Consider the following 12774-nt stretch of genomic DNA (forward strand, 5'->3'; position numbering starts at 1 on the left):
TCTAAATCAAAAGTGTGTATGTTAAGCTCATCCTTCATTTGTGTGAAATGCATTTTTCAAACACGTTTTCTAGTCACTATGGTCTCTGCCATTAGGTGGTTTTCCGAGTTTCAGCAAAGCAGCCAAAAACATTAGAAAGATATGCCGGCTCCCACTGATCCAGGAAAAGGCCTTTGCCAAGGAACCGTCAACACCTCGATACAACTAAATTAGATTCATACCTGCAATAATTTTCCAGTCAAATTTAGGAGCCTGAGATTTACAGTGTAGTCAATAGCAGGGATGGTCAATTATTACACATTCTGTTACTGGAAGTCACAGCCATGAGAGCAGAGTCATCCTGTGCATAGGATGAGGTGGGGCAGCTGCCCCAGGCCCCACAGTTGGTGCGGGGAATGCACCTCAGGGGACAGGGAGAGGCTGATGCCTGCAGCAAGGGATCCCCCCACTCTCTCATTTATTTCTTTTTGTTTTCCTGAAGCCCTGGGTTTGAGCTGCTCCACCTGTTTGTTCATCCCTTCTTCTGGCTGATGGGTTTGCCTGCTGGCTGCTGCAGGATCTTAGGGCTCACCTTCTTCCACAGTGACCTGCCCTGCTCCTGCCCTGCCAGGCTTCTGCCTTGGAGGACCAGACCTTTTCCTTTTCCAGCTGATGGACCCTCCACTAAACCGGGCGGCCCCCTCCTAGCACAGGTGAGTGCCAGCAGCCAGTCTCCTTCTTGGCCCCTCACCCGTAGCCAAAAAGTGGTGCCTCTGAGTGCCTCACCCCTCCCCCTTCCATTGCCCTTTCTCCCCTCTCGCACCACTGAGTGGGGTATCCTTGCCACCAAGCTCCAGTGGAGATCAGCCCTTATCCCCACCAGCCTCGGGGTCCTCCGTGCCCTCTTCAGATATCCTGCAGCAGACTCCAGCCTTGGGGGTTCCCCTCCCTGCAGTACAAGACCAAGGACCCCACAATTCCACCCCTCCACCACCACCTGGCCTGGTAAATTATAGAATGACACCAGCCAGTTTCCACCATTTAATGAGCTTTAAAGCTCGCCCGTTCTAAGTGCTCTAAATCTCAATATTACCCTGAGTGCTTGGAAATTTGCTTCCTGGTGACAAAGAGTAGCACTAGTGATCCAGATTTGGTGTCATTTGACCAAGGAACCCCAGAGTTACAGGCTGCTCCCAAAACCCGTTTCCTTGTATTAAACAGAGAGTGAGGGTTGGTGAACTCACCCTGCTGTCAGTTAACAAAGGATAAGCCAATCACAACCCCATTAGACAGAAGTTTTCTGCAGATGCCGGTAGGGCGCTACATTTTGTGAATCATGTGGGGTGGCAATTTCATACTGATGAGAATGTAATCCGTCCTGGGGGGAGACATGAATTAGGCATGTGACTGGTTCCTGGGCAGAGACCAGTGTTAGGAGTCAGAGGAGTAGAGAAATCAGAGGGAGAGTGGTGTGAGGTGAGGGGACAGGGGGCGTCGGGGGCGGAGATAAGTGAGGATGTGGTAGGAGAAGGGAGAAAGATTGGAGGTTCAAGTGAGGTACATCCCCAGACTCCAGCGCTCCTCATGCCTACAATCCTCCAAGGTCCAGTGCACCCCTGGTCTGCACTCCAACACACCTACCCCCCAGCTAGCACTAGCCAGCACAGAGACCAATGGAGAAAACAGCTTCTGGTGCTATGAGAATTCATCCCGGAGAGAACAAGTACTGTCCTTCAAATCCTTCTGAAGTCACTGACAGTGCCTTCCCAAACACAGCAACGGCAGACAGGCTTTTGCTGACAATCCTAGTCTGAGTGGCTTCAGGGGAGCAAAGATTTTCCAAATTAAAAATTAAGAACTACCTAGAGCCAGTGTTCCCCCTAATCTTTTCCATCCATGTGTGACTTTTTTCTGCCCAGGTGTGGAATATTTTTCTATGCGATGAGGAATAGGTGAATGTGCACCACCAGCTGAAATAAACCCTATCTGTTGGCACTCTGTTAATCAGCTGGCTACATTTGCATGCCTCCTGAGTGCACAGCTTACAGGGAACACTACCTCCTATGCCTCAAGAGCGGCTGGGTGGACTTGCCGTTCTGTCCGCGGAGAGGGAAGTAGAATCAAACCTGGATTAGCATGATCTCATGGCAGAGTTTGCTGCAAGGAAGTTCAGGAAACTGGACTTCAGAATATAAGCTGTGTGACACTGATCAGGATCAGTGAGTGTTTGATTTTTTTTTTTAATTACACAAACTTAATTATAATTATAAAAGAGAGCTACACTATAACATAATTATACAACTGGGCATTAGCAATATTTAACTTGCAGCCAGCAGGAGCCCTTGAAGTTCACTGTAACAGTGGCAGGTCTGTGCATTTGCAGCCTTACAAAACATGTCATGGGAGTACATGACTTCCAGACCTCAGAGGAATTAGCAGAGCAGCTGCTCATCTTGCTGAGCAGCGTGGAATGTGTTTAGTGTTCTCTCACTCAACAACTGCTGAATTCCTCTTTGGGAATTCTAATGCCAGGCATTAGGCAAACAAGTTTGGATACAAAACTGAGATACATTTTACTGGACCCACCAACGGTATGAAACAAATAGACAAAGTTCTTCCTTCTCCAGCCAGGATGACGAGGGAAAGGTCTTCCATCTGGGAATACATTATGGGTATTGTTGCTTGTGCAGTTTGTCAAGCCACAGTCATCAATCCATGCAGTCCAGTTGTAGACATACTGGTCAGGAAAGTCTGAAGAATCTAGGTGCAGAAATAGGTCACAGATTATTAAGTGCCAAATTTATGTGTGTTTTTATTCAAAAGTGGACTGTTCCCCCTTCTTTATTTCTATGAGGCTCATTCACGGCAACAGAGCACCTCAGACATGTCCGTTAACTTTTGCAACGACTCAGAGAGGCAGGGAAAGGAACTATTATTATTTCAGTTTCATAGTAAGCACTAAGGCACCACGTGCTTAATGACGTGCTGAAGCTCACATAGGATGTCTGCGGTAAACCTGGACACAGAAGGCAGGTATCCTGTGTGCCAATCCAGTGCTTTAACTACCAGACCCCCTTTTCTTGGCACAGTATGAGGACAGATGTAGTGCAAGCTTACTTTATGCTCCAATTAGTTGCTTATGAAACTGTCTAGACTATTGTACGTAAGCAAATAACATGGACTGGCTAATGTAAAGACGTGGGAACCACATGCCTATGGGTTCATCATGAATGAACAAGGCCAAAGACATGAGGCCCCAGTCCTGCTTGCACTGAAGTCAATGAAAAATACCTACTAAGGCTATGTCTACACTACCCCACTCAGTGTCGATCCACTGGGTTTCAATTTTGCCCATTTGGGAGAGACACACAAAATTAACGTTTCAGGGGTCAGCAGTTCACCCCCGTACTCCTTGCGTCTTGCAAGGAGTAAGAGAGGTCCATGGAAGAAACTCTCCCATTGACCTTCTTCAGTGAGGACAGCCAGGTAAGTCGATTGCAGCTATGCGGATTCTAGCTACACAATTGCCCAAGCTAGAATTGTATCTGCAATCAACTTACTTTCCCTAGTGCAGACATAGCCTAACTAGAGTGGAAATGATCACACCCAAGGAATTTACACCACCAGAGCAACGTATTAATTACATTTAAACCGGAATATTGTTTTTTGAACACACTTTTAAATACGGGTGGGACGCCGAGGGCATTTTCAAACTAACGGTCACTACTCACAATTCCTCTTTGCTTTCTAATTATAATCCCAGGTATTTCCTGCTTGATGTGCTTTTATATTTCAGTGTAAAAAGTTAGTTGCTTTCAACAATTCTGTTGGTTCCCACAGAAGATGCCAGTTGAAGTTGTTGCTCCAGATTCTGCCGCCAACCTCATGGGAGCATACAGTTTCACTGAGGTCAATGGGGTTGCACCTGCATTCTGGCTCAATGGGAGATGCAGTTGTGAACCTCAAAGAAGAATCTGGCTTGCTTTTTATTTTCCTTTCTTTCTTTCTTTTCATCAGAAGAGCCAGTTGGGTCATTTAAAACAAATGCCGTGTAAACTGCAAGCATGACTCGAATCTCAAAAATATATATGTTTCCTCATTGGAAAAGCCCCAAATTAGTAAGCATAGGCCAGATCCCTGAAATGCTTGTATTATACTGTGAAGTAAGTAGGTGCTGTGCTATTCAAGTAGTAAGTGACACCTCTTGAAATTGATCAGTAGAAAATATTATTTAATATATCTGACATTGGAACAAATGCCTGTCTCTTCCATGCTGCAGCAAATTCAAACGCTGGGTTTCTGCTCTTTTCTTTCCTCATTTAAAGGGTACAGAGAAGGACAAATTGTGTTTTTTATGCTAAAAAGATACTTTTCCCTGCTTGTTTTTTATTTTTGAAATATGCAAGATCTGCTCTTCCTTGGGAGGCAGCCATATAAAGACGTTTTTAGTGAACTCTGAATTCCTTATGGAAGATTGTCAGCTTTACAAACCCAGTTAGAAAAACCCATGTTACTGATACAATATGCCTGTATTCAGTCTAATGATAGGTCAAACTTGCAGCTGAGCTAAGCAGCAACAGTTTTTCTGAAAACCAAATTAAAATACTTCATTTTCAAAAGGAAAAAAAAAATCCCTTTCACATTCTCAGCTATGATATGTTGTATGTGCAGATGGGAAAAAAATAAGGCAGTCATCTTCTGACAAGGACCTTTTGTGGAACACACAAATTACACACTAATGTAGTTCTCAACTTAGCAGTAATAAAACTACAGCCTGAAAGCAGAATGCTGATGGTTTGAAATGCTCATGACACTTCTACAGGTCACAAGTGCAGCGGTACCATCACCAGATTTCTTCTCAATATAAGGGTATTGTTGGTACCTACCATTCCTGCACTTCCTGTCATATACTATATTGCTGTCCTTATCTTCCTTCTGGCATCTGGGAAACTGTAGGGTCACAACAAAGGTCACATTCGATCCCACTAGAGCTGGGCTGTCAGAGGTCAAGCTGGCCACCACCTTTCCTCCTGCAGAAAGTGAGATGAGATTTCGTTATATACCAGTCTCTTTTGAGCAGCTATTACTTTCATTTGTGCATCATGTAAACAAAAAAGCTTAAAAATCAATCATGTTAAACCTATTAGGAAGGCTGAACAAGAGATTCCCGTTTGTGTAAACTGGTATCACTCTGTTGGCTGCAAAAACAGCTCGACGAGGAGATGATCCTGTGTTGCTCTCACTTACAAGATACTCTGCTGTGTTGTAGCGAGCTTTCTGACGATACTCTTCTGCACCCCATGAAACCAAGATGGTCTTAATATTCTACCAGAACAACAAAAATTAGAAACTTTTTACTTAGTTCAGAAGACACCGACTGGAAATTATTAGGATTAATTTTTTTAAAAGTTCTAGGAGCACAAGTCTCATGTCCTAAGTCCTAAGTCACTCAGGTGCTTTTCAAAACGCCAACCTGTAGCAATACATTAGACTTAGCGGGCATCAGTGTAGCTCCACTGCAGTCAATTGAAGTCAACCATTCTCTGAACATCCTCCAACTATAATCACATTTGTACACACAAGAAGCAGCGTATTCGCCAGGACAGCTCTTTTAGCTATAACAGAAGGCGTTGCCTTTAGTCCTGGGCTCATAACCAGGAAGGATAAAACAGTGCCGTACAATGTGTTGATTCTTCATGGAAAGTGTTAAACCGATCCATTGGTGCTCCTTCGGATGGACATTGAAAATCCCAGGCACTTTTCACAAAGAATGGGATTTTTCGAGTTAATATTAACTTGGTTAACTTTCCTTTTCAACAGACCAGACTTCAGCTGTTAGGCTGTGAATTATTACTGAACAGATTTTGTAAGCCAGGGCTGCTTCCTCAGACAATATATTAAGTAGTATTACCTAGCCCATTACTATGTAGGGCAACTCTGGGATATGTACAGTACAAAACACACTATCTGTAACTTTCTAGTCTATCGTATAGAATTTCTGCCTACATCTTCCAGAGTTCTAGGGCTGCATATCTAGACTTACCTTTCCAACATTTGTTCCATCTAGAATCTCCTTTTTCCCAGAAAGGATAAAGTTTTTCATTCCACTGATTTTGGTCAGAAGCCCAGCCTTGTAGCCTCTTATGGGACCTCATATGAGAAGAATATCTTCCATGGCTCATCACATCGCGAAACTCTAGATAGAAATATGAGCAATATAAAATATGACTATTTCCCCTGCTCCATTTCATAATATTAAATTCTTGCGCTACATGCAAAACTCTTAATCAATTAATGGGCTTGGAACCTTATCATTAAAAAGAACAATAATGTCTGCCAGCCTATTGACCATAGACTGTGTTCTGTAGCTCTAAATTACCTCTAAATGTCTTCTAAGAGCCCAATAAACAGTGGAAGGGTTGGTAATGGGTTAGACAATAGTGACCTTCCATGGGCTGGTGAAGTCTCTTGTTCAGCTCTGGTCAGGTCCCCAGGGAACCGGACAAGAGAGTTTCAACCTGTACTTTCTCAGAACTTTTATACGTATTTTCAGTGTGTTATAAACCAAAAGAAGTTATATGTACGATGTCAACAAATGATTCCTAAAAAAGACACATTAGGCAATGTGATAGTGAGCTATTAGGCTCCACTCCTGTAATAAGTTCTAGACAGTTGGATCTCTCCATCCATTAAAAGTCACCGGAACACACATGGACATAAGGATCTGCCTACATGGAATGCATTACAGGACTTGGGCTCTACTTGGTCTGATGTTTCTGTTGTGGACATAAAAAGACAAGCATTAAAGGACAAAATCGGAAAGGCTAAAGCATAAAATGAGTTACATCTAGGAAGGGACATAAAAGACAATAATAAATGTTTCCATAAAAATTTAGATGCAAGAGACAGATGAAAGATACCGTAAGTTTATTACTTAGTGAGCAAGGAGAGCTACTGATGGACACCACTAAGAAGGCTGATCTGTTCAATTTCTATTTTGGTTCAGTCTTCACTAAAAAAAAAAAAAAAAAAAAAAAAAAAAACAAACTTACCTGTGACCAGATGCTTAATACCGTTATTATGAAGAGGAGGGAAGGAACACAAGCCAGAATGAAGAAAGAGCAGGTTAAAGAATATGTAGATAGGTTAAATGTATTCAAATGGGCAAGACCTGATGAAATTCACTCTACGGTGCCTAAGAAACTAGTGGAACCATTAGTGATTATCTTCAAGAACAGGACAGGTGAGGTCCCAAAAGACTGGAGAAGGCAAACACAGACCTATCTTTAAAAATGGGAACAAAAACAAGCACAGAAATTAACACCCATCAGCCTAACGCTGATATCCGGAAAGATCCCAGAACATGTTACAAAACAATGAGTTTGTAAGCACCTATGGAATAATAGAAAGGTAAAGTAACAGACAACATGGACTTGTCAGGAATAAATCATGTCAAATAAAACTCACTTCCTTCTTCAACATTGTTACTGGCCTAGTGAACAGAAGGGAAGCAGTAAAAGTGACACATCTTGCTTTTTAGTAAGGCTTTTGGCACAGCTCCACATGGCATGTTCAAAAGTGAACTAGGGAAATGTGGGCTAGATGAAATACTGCAGGTTGAACCTCTCTGATCCAGCACCCTCAGGACCTGACTCATTCCAGACAAGAGAATTTCCTGGAACATGGAAGGTCAACATTGTCTAGCAGCATTACCAACACTTCCACTGCTTACTGGGCTCTTAGAAGACCTTTGGGGTAAATTACAGCTAAATAACAGCACAGAACACTGACAGCCAGGACGGTTGGCGGTAAACAAACTTTATGGGGCCACAGGAAACTTGACCACACCCATGATAAGTGGTCATTTGGCTAAGTAGAATCACGCTGGATTATGGATGTTGCCAAACAAGCGAGTTCCAGCTTAGAGAGGTTCATCCTGTTTAAGCACAAATGATTGAAAAACATTATTAAAGTGTAATTATTAATGGGTCACTGTCAAATTGGGAGCTAATATCTAGTGGGATTCCTCAGGCGTCTGTTCAGGGTCCAGTACTAATCAATATTTTAATTAGTGACTTGGATAAGAGTGGTGTGTAGGCTTATACACTTTACCCTTGTTGCTAATGTGGGAGGGGTTGCAAGCTCTTTAGAGGACAGGATTAGAATTCAAAAATGGCCCTGATAAGTTGGAGAAACTAGTCTGAAATCAGCAAGATGAAATTAAATAAAGCAAAGCACTATGCTTAGGAAGGAAAAATCAAAGGCATGCCCACAAAATGGGGAGTAACTAGCTATGCAGTAGTACTGCTGAAAAGGCTCCAGGTGCAATAGTGGGTCACAAATTGACCATAAGCCAATAATGGGCTGCATTTGTGAAAAAGGCATTCAGAGAAGTAGTAACAGGGGTGTTGTGTAAGAGATGGGAAGTTATTGTCCCACTATACTCAATGAGAGTGAAACCACAGCTGAACTCGCGTGTCCATTTCTGGGCTGCACATTTTAAGAAAGATGTGGATGAACTGGAAAGTCCAGAGGAGAGCAACAAAAACGATAAAAGATTTGTCATGCAGTCAGATTAAAAACTGGGCGTACAGTCTTGGGAAAAAAGAGAAGGAGAGGCCTGAGAACAGTCTTCAAGTATATTAAGGGTTATTATAAAGGATATGGTGATCAGATCTACTTCAAGTACATGGAAGTTAGAACAAGAAATAATGGGCTTAATCTACAGCAAGGGAACTTTCTATGAGATATAAGAAAAACTTTCTGTCTGTGAAGCAAACCCCCAGTAAGTGTGATCTCAATTTGTGCGTAACTTGTGTCAAGCGCAAATCAAAAGAAGCACAACTCTCCTGGCTCCCCCAGCTGGAGGAAGCCAGGGAGAAGCCACTCTGCCATGGCTGTCTGCCCACACCACTCCCCCAGCTGGGAGCCAGGTGGGCAGACAGCTGCTGTGGCACAGCTTTGCCCCTGCTTCCCCAGCTCCCGCAAGCTGCTGCCTGGTTCCTAGCCCCCACCACCAATTGACTTGTGTGAAATTCGAGTTATGCTCCAACAATATTTCAGTGCTAGAATAGGCTACCAAGAGAGGTAGTGGAGTCCCTGTCACTGGAGGTTTTTAAGAGTGGTCTAGATATATTTGGTCCGGCTTCAGTGGGAGGCAGGGGCAGGAGATGGCCTCTTGAGCTCCCTTGCAGCTTTATATCTCTACAGTTCTATACGTGTGTATGGAATACTGTGACTCTTCTTAGGCTACTAGTTATCATCAGGTTTGAGTGTGAGGAAACCATGTTTGCACCGTAGGTCAGATCCCCAGCTCCACCAGCCATGAGCAGCACAAGCACACCCCCCAGACCAGGTAGGCCCCATGGTCACACTACAGGTTAGAAGTTGACACGCTCAGGCATCTCCCTGGCATGTCCAGCCCCTGTTCCACAGAACACTTGCAGTAGTCACATATTCGCTGCTTCCAAAGAAACAATACACTGTTGGGTGACCATCTGTCCCCTTTCCCCCAGGACAGTCCTTTTCGGATGCCTGTGAGACAGAGTAACTACTTTTCTTAAAAAGTGGGCAGATTGTCCCTTTTTTTGAAAGGCTCCTGTTCTCTGTCACCTGGTGTCTTGAGGCAGCGGTCCCTGCTACCAGGGAGCTCCTCCACTGGGAGGCTACCCCATTCTCCCCACCCCATGGAGGCAGCTCCCACTGCAGGTGAGCTCTGCTATGGGGGCAGCTGCCTCATTCTCTGGCACCTCCCTGCTGGGAGGTTGCGAAGCTCTGACCCTCCATTCCACCCCTTCAGGAGGCTATGGAGCCCCCATCCCTGGTCCATCACTGTGGGGCAGCCACCCCCATCACTTAAGGAGCCCTGATATGGAAGAGCAGACCCCACCACCGGACTCAGCACTTCAATATGTTTATAGTGAAATCTAGTACAAATACGTATGACAAAGGAAGGAGTCAAGGAGGTAGAAATGTTGGAAACAAATGGTTACACATAACATGAGCTCTGAGCCTACATTCAGATAACAAAATACTTTCATGCCTTGTGGAGTTTTATAACATCAGAGCCCTTACAGTGCTTTTCAGCGAAGCTGGGACTCAACCCACCTTTCACAAAATAAGCACATCATCAATTTACATCCTGGATGAAGGATCCCTTGTGCCTCTTGGCAAGCCAAGATGTACCAGAACAATCACTCATAAATCGGACACACCCCAGCTGTTTATTTTGTCCCAAAGAGTTCCTCTCTTGTAGATTTCACAATGTCTTAATTTTCCTCTGTCTCAGTGTGCAAATGGCATTAACTCCAAGCCCTTAAGAATATAATTTCCAGTATAGATACATAATTTATTTGCTACTATCCGTACATACACTGCTCAATGAGTATGATGACCGGGGGCTACTCGTTCTTTATAGAGACCTTATATGCACATATATCTGACCCTGGGGATCTTTGTAAAGCTTCTTGCACTCTTTAGGCAGTTGTGCCCCAGCCAGGTGGCACCATGGGGATCCCTGGGATATAGTACCTCAAGTCTCACTGTAATTTCTTTAGAAGAGGCCAGAGCATATTTCTGCCCTATCACAGGTCAAGCCTTGGCAAGAAGTATTTTACATCCCAAAGTGTTGAGACTAGCAGCACTTGTATCTAATTGCTGTGCTGCAGTATCTTAACTAGCTGAAGAGAAGAAAGTTTCACAGATACTTCTCCTCTGACATGTGCACCAGTTGTTCATATCACTGGAAATATTGTCAGGGAGCTGGCTCACTTTGCAAATAGATAGACTGCTTTATGGATAGATCATGTAGCAAGCCATAAGAGCAGCCTCTGGACTCTCTCTGTCCCCTGCACCCCCGAGTGCACTACCCATGGAAGGTGAACGGTCTGGGGCTCCCCATAGCAGCCTGGGCTCCCTGGGTGACTTTTAGCATGGCCTGACTTGAGCAGGGGCCAGGGGTCTGTGGCGAATGGAGGGGGCCCAAGGTCTACCTCAGCCCCACACGGGGAAGAGGCTGGTGCCGCTACAGGAGCTGTGCTCACAGTGCTCCCCCTGTGAAGTGTAGCCACTACTATGACCCTTCCAGCACTGCCCAAGGCTACTATGCCCATGCGTAAAAGTGGGTGAGGATGAGTCTCTTGGTTCCTCTCTTTCTGGCATCCCAGCCCTCTGGAGTGTGGGGGAGCCCAAATGTGCTACGTGCTCAGGGCTCCAAGGGCCCAACGCTGCACCAACGGCGGATGGTGTGTTACATGGTCCTGACACTTCTTTGTAGTTTAGAAGAGGCACTGTGCACATATAGCTGGATGAAGTGGTATCTGCACAACGCAGGCCTCTGGGGAAAGCAGGGAAGCTGTGCTGAAGACGAGGCAACAACTGTTTTTTTTCCCCCCCACCCTCCTTACCACACATCGAGGCTGCTGCCGAACTGGAATTTCCTTTGGCCAGCCCTGTCTTTGTGCTCAGCCTGCGCTGCTGCTAGCCCTCCCTGGTCCATGAGGAACTGTGCCCTGCAAGGTCTTTAAGAGGGAGCAGACTTTGACCTCAGAAGCAAGCCATTGCTGCAATTGTGCCTGGCCTGTGCAAGTGGGTAGAGAGCAGGGGAAGGCTCCTACCACCCTTCCCACTTCATGCACGGTCCCTATGGCCAGTCACAACCTCATGCTTAATGTGTGAAACAAGTTGTTATGGCCAAGTGGATAATAGCATGATTCAAACAAGGTCCTTGGCAACGTAACCCTCTCCCTGGGAGCCACTTCAGTGTGGAGTGGGAAGGGGCTCCAACCTGCTGAGCTCCCTGTATCTGAACTGATGAGTCAATCACAGAGCTAAAATAGAAAATCAGCAGAGGTTCATTGCCTCTGTCACTGAGCTGGCTTGCCTCATCTGGAGGTGAGGGGAGGGCAATGGAGGCTGGGGACCCATCACCACCCTCCTGGTGTTCCAACAGGTAGCTGAATAGCTCTAGTCATTTCTCTGCCAGGTGGATGCAGATAGCCCCTGCTAGATAGGCCACGGCCTGAAAGCACCCCACGCCTGAGCTGCAGCAACAAAAGCAACATTCCGAAACAGCAGCCGAGCTGTGATCACACCATCTCAGCAAATGAAACCTGGGAGAGCCAGGGAGCTGCAGGGAAGGAAGAGAAGCACTCACGTTTGGCAGCAGCATACAGAACCTCTTCAGCCAGGAGCAGCACTCCGAGGAGGAGGAGAAGGCGGGGCCCCTTCATGGTGTGTGTATTGTGCCCCCTCAATCTGGGCACACCCCAGCTCTCTTCAGAGAAGTGAGGATAATGTTTGTTTGCTTCCCTGAGCCTCTCTGATTAAATGGAGTGCCCCAGGGCTCATCATGTGATGGCATTAAGCAGAGATGCATGATTTCTTGTCTTCAGCAAAACTCCTTGCTCATGTGCTTATGACTCACTCCTCTCACTTTTAACTTTCCCTGGCACATTTAAGAGCTGCACTTCGAAGCATGCCACTCACCCCACAGCCATTCTTACACCAATTTGACCCTGTTTTCAGCTTTCAATGGTCTTTGTTTTCAAATTAAAACCAGCCCCCTTCAGTTACTTCTCCCCTCAGCCCAAACTGTAATAATTATTGCAGTCACTCATTCCCCTTCAGTAAAGGTGGGAGCAACCCCTGTTGTTCCTGTAGAAGATGGTGGGCAACATTTCTGGGCTAAAGGGTGAATGCTACATTGCAGTTCATCAGCAGGACGTGGGCTCATATTCAATGCTCAGTTTAGGGAAGTCATTCTTCAAAGTATCTGCCCCGGGAGTCAGGACACAC

At 45.3% G+C, this 12774-nt stretch overlaps 1 protein-coding gene across 1 annotated transcript; it reads right to left on the minus strand.

Annotated features, from left to right (window-relative positions):
- Positions 1-2470: 2470 nt before the first annotated feature.
- Positions 2471-12209, minus strand: LOC142008311 (protein QNR-71-like). The gene is made up of 4 exons (XM_074985493.1): positions 12134-12209; positions 6023-6175; positions 4866-5009; positions 2471-2739 (listed from the first exon to the last, which is right to left on the minus strand). The coding sequence occupies exons 1-4, from the start codon at positions 12207-12209 to the stop codon at positions 2471-2473; spliced, it is 642 nt and encodes a 213-aa protein (XP_074841594.1).
- Positions 12210-12774: the final 565 nt, after the last annotated feature.

The sequence above is a fragment of the Carettochelys insculpta genome, chromosome 2, assembly GCF_033958435.1.
Source record: "Carettochelys insculpta isolate YL-2023 chromosome 2, ASM3395843v1, whole genome shotgun sequence".
Taxonomy (NCBI): domain Eukaryota; kingdom Metazoa; phylum Chordata; order Testudines; family Carettochelyidae; genus Carettochelys; species Carettochelys insculpta.

Coding starts and splice junctions, on each gene's coding strand:
- LOC142008311 (XM_074985493.1), bottom strand. CDS start 12,209: ATGAAGGGGCCCCGCCTTCTCCTCCTCCTCGGAGTGCTGCTCCTGGCT. Junction 5,010..6,022: donor ATGGAACAAATGTTGGAAAG/GTAAGTCTAGAT, acceptor CACTTTCTGCAG/GAGGAAAGGTGGTGGCCAGC. Junction 2,740..4,865: donor TGACAGGAAGTGCAGGAATG/GTAGGTACCAAC, acceptor TTCTGCACCTAG/ATTCTTCAGACTTTCCTGAC.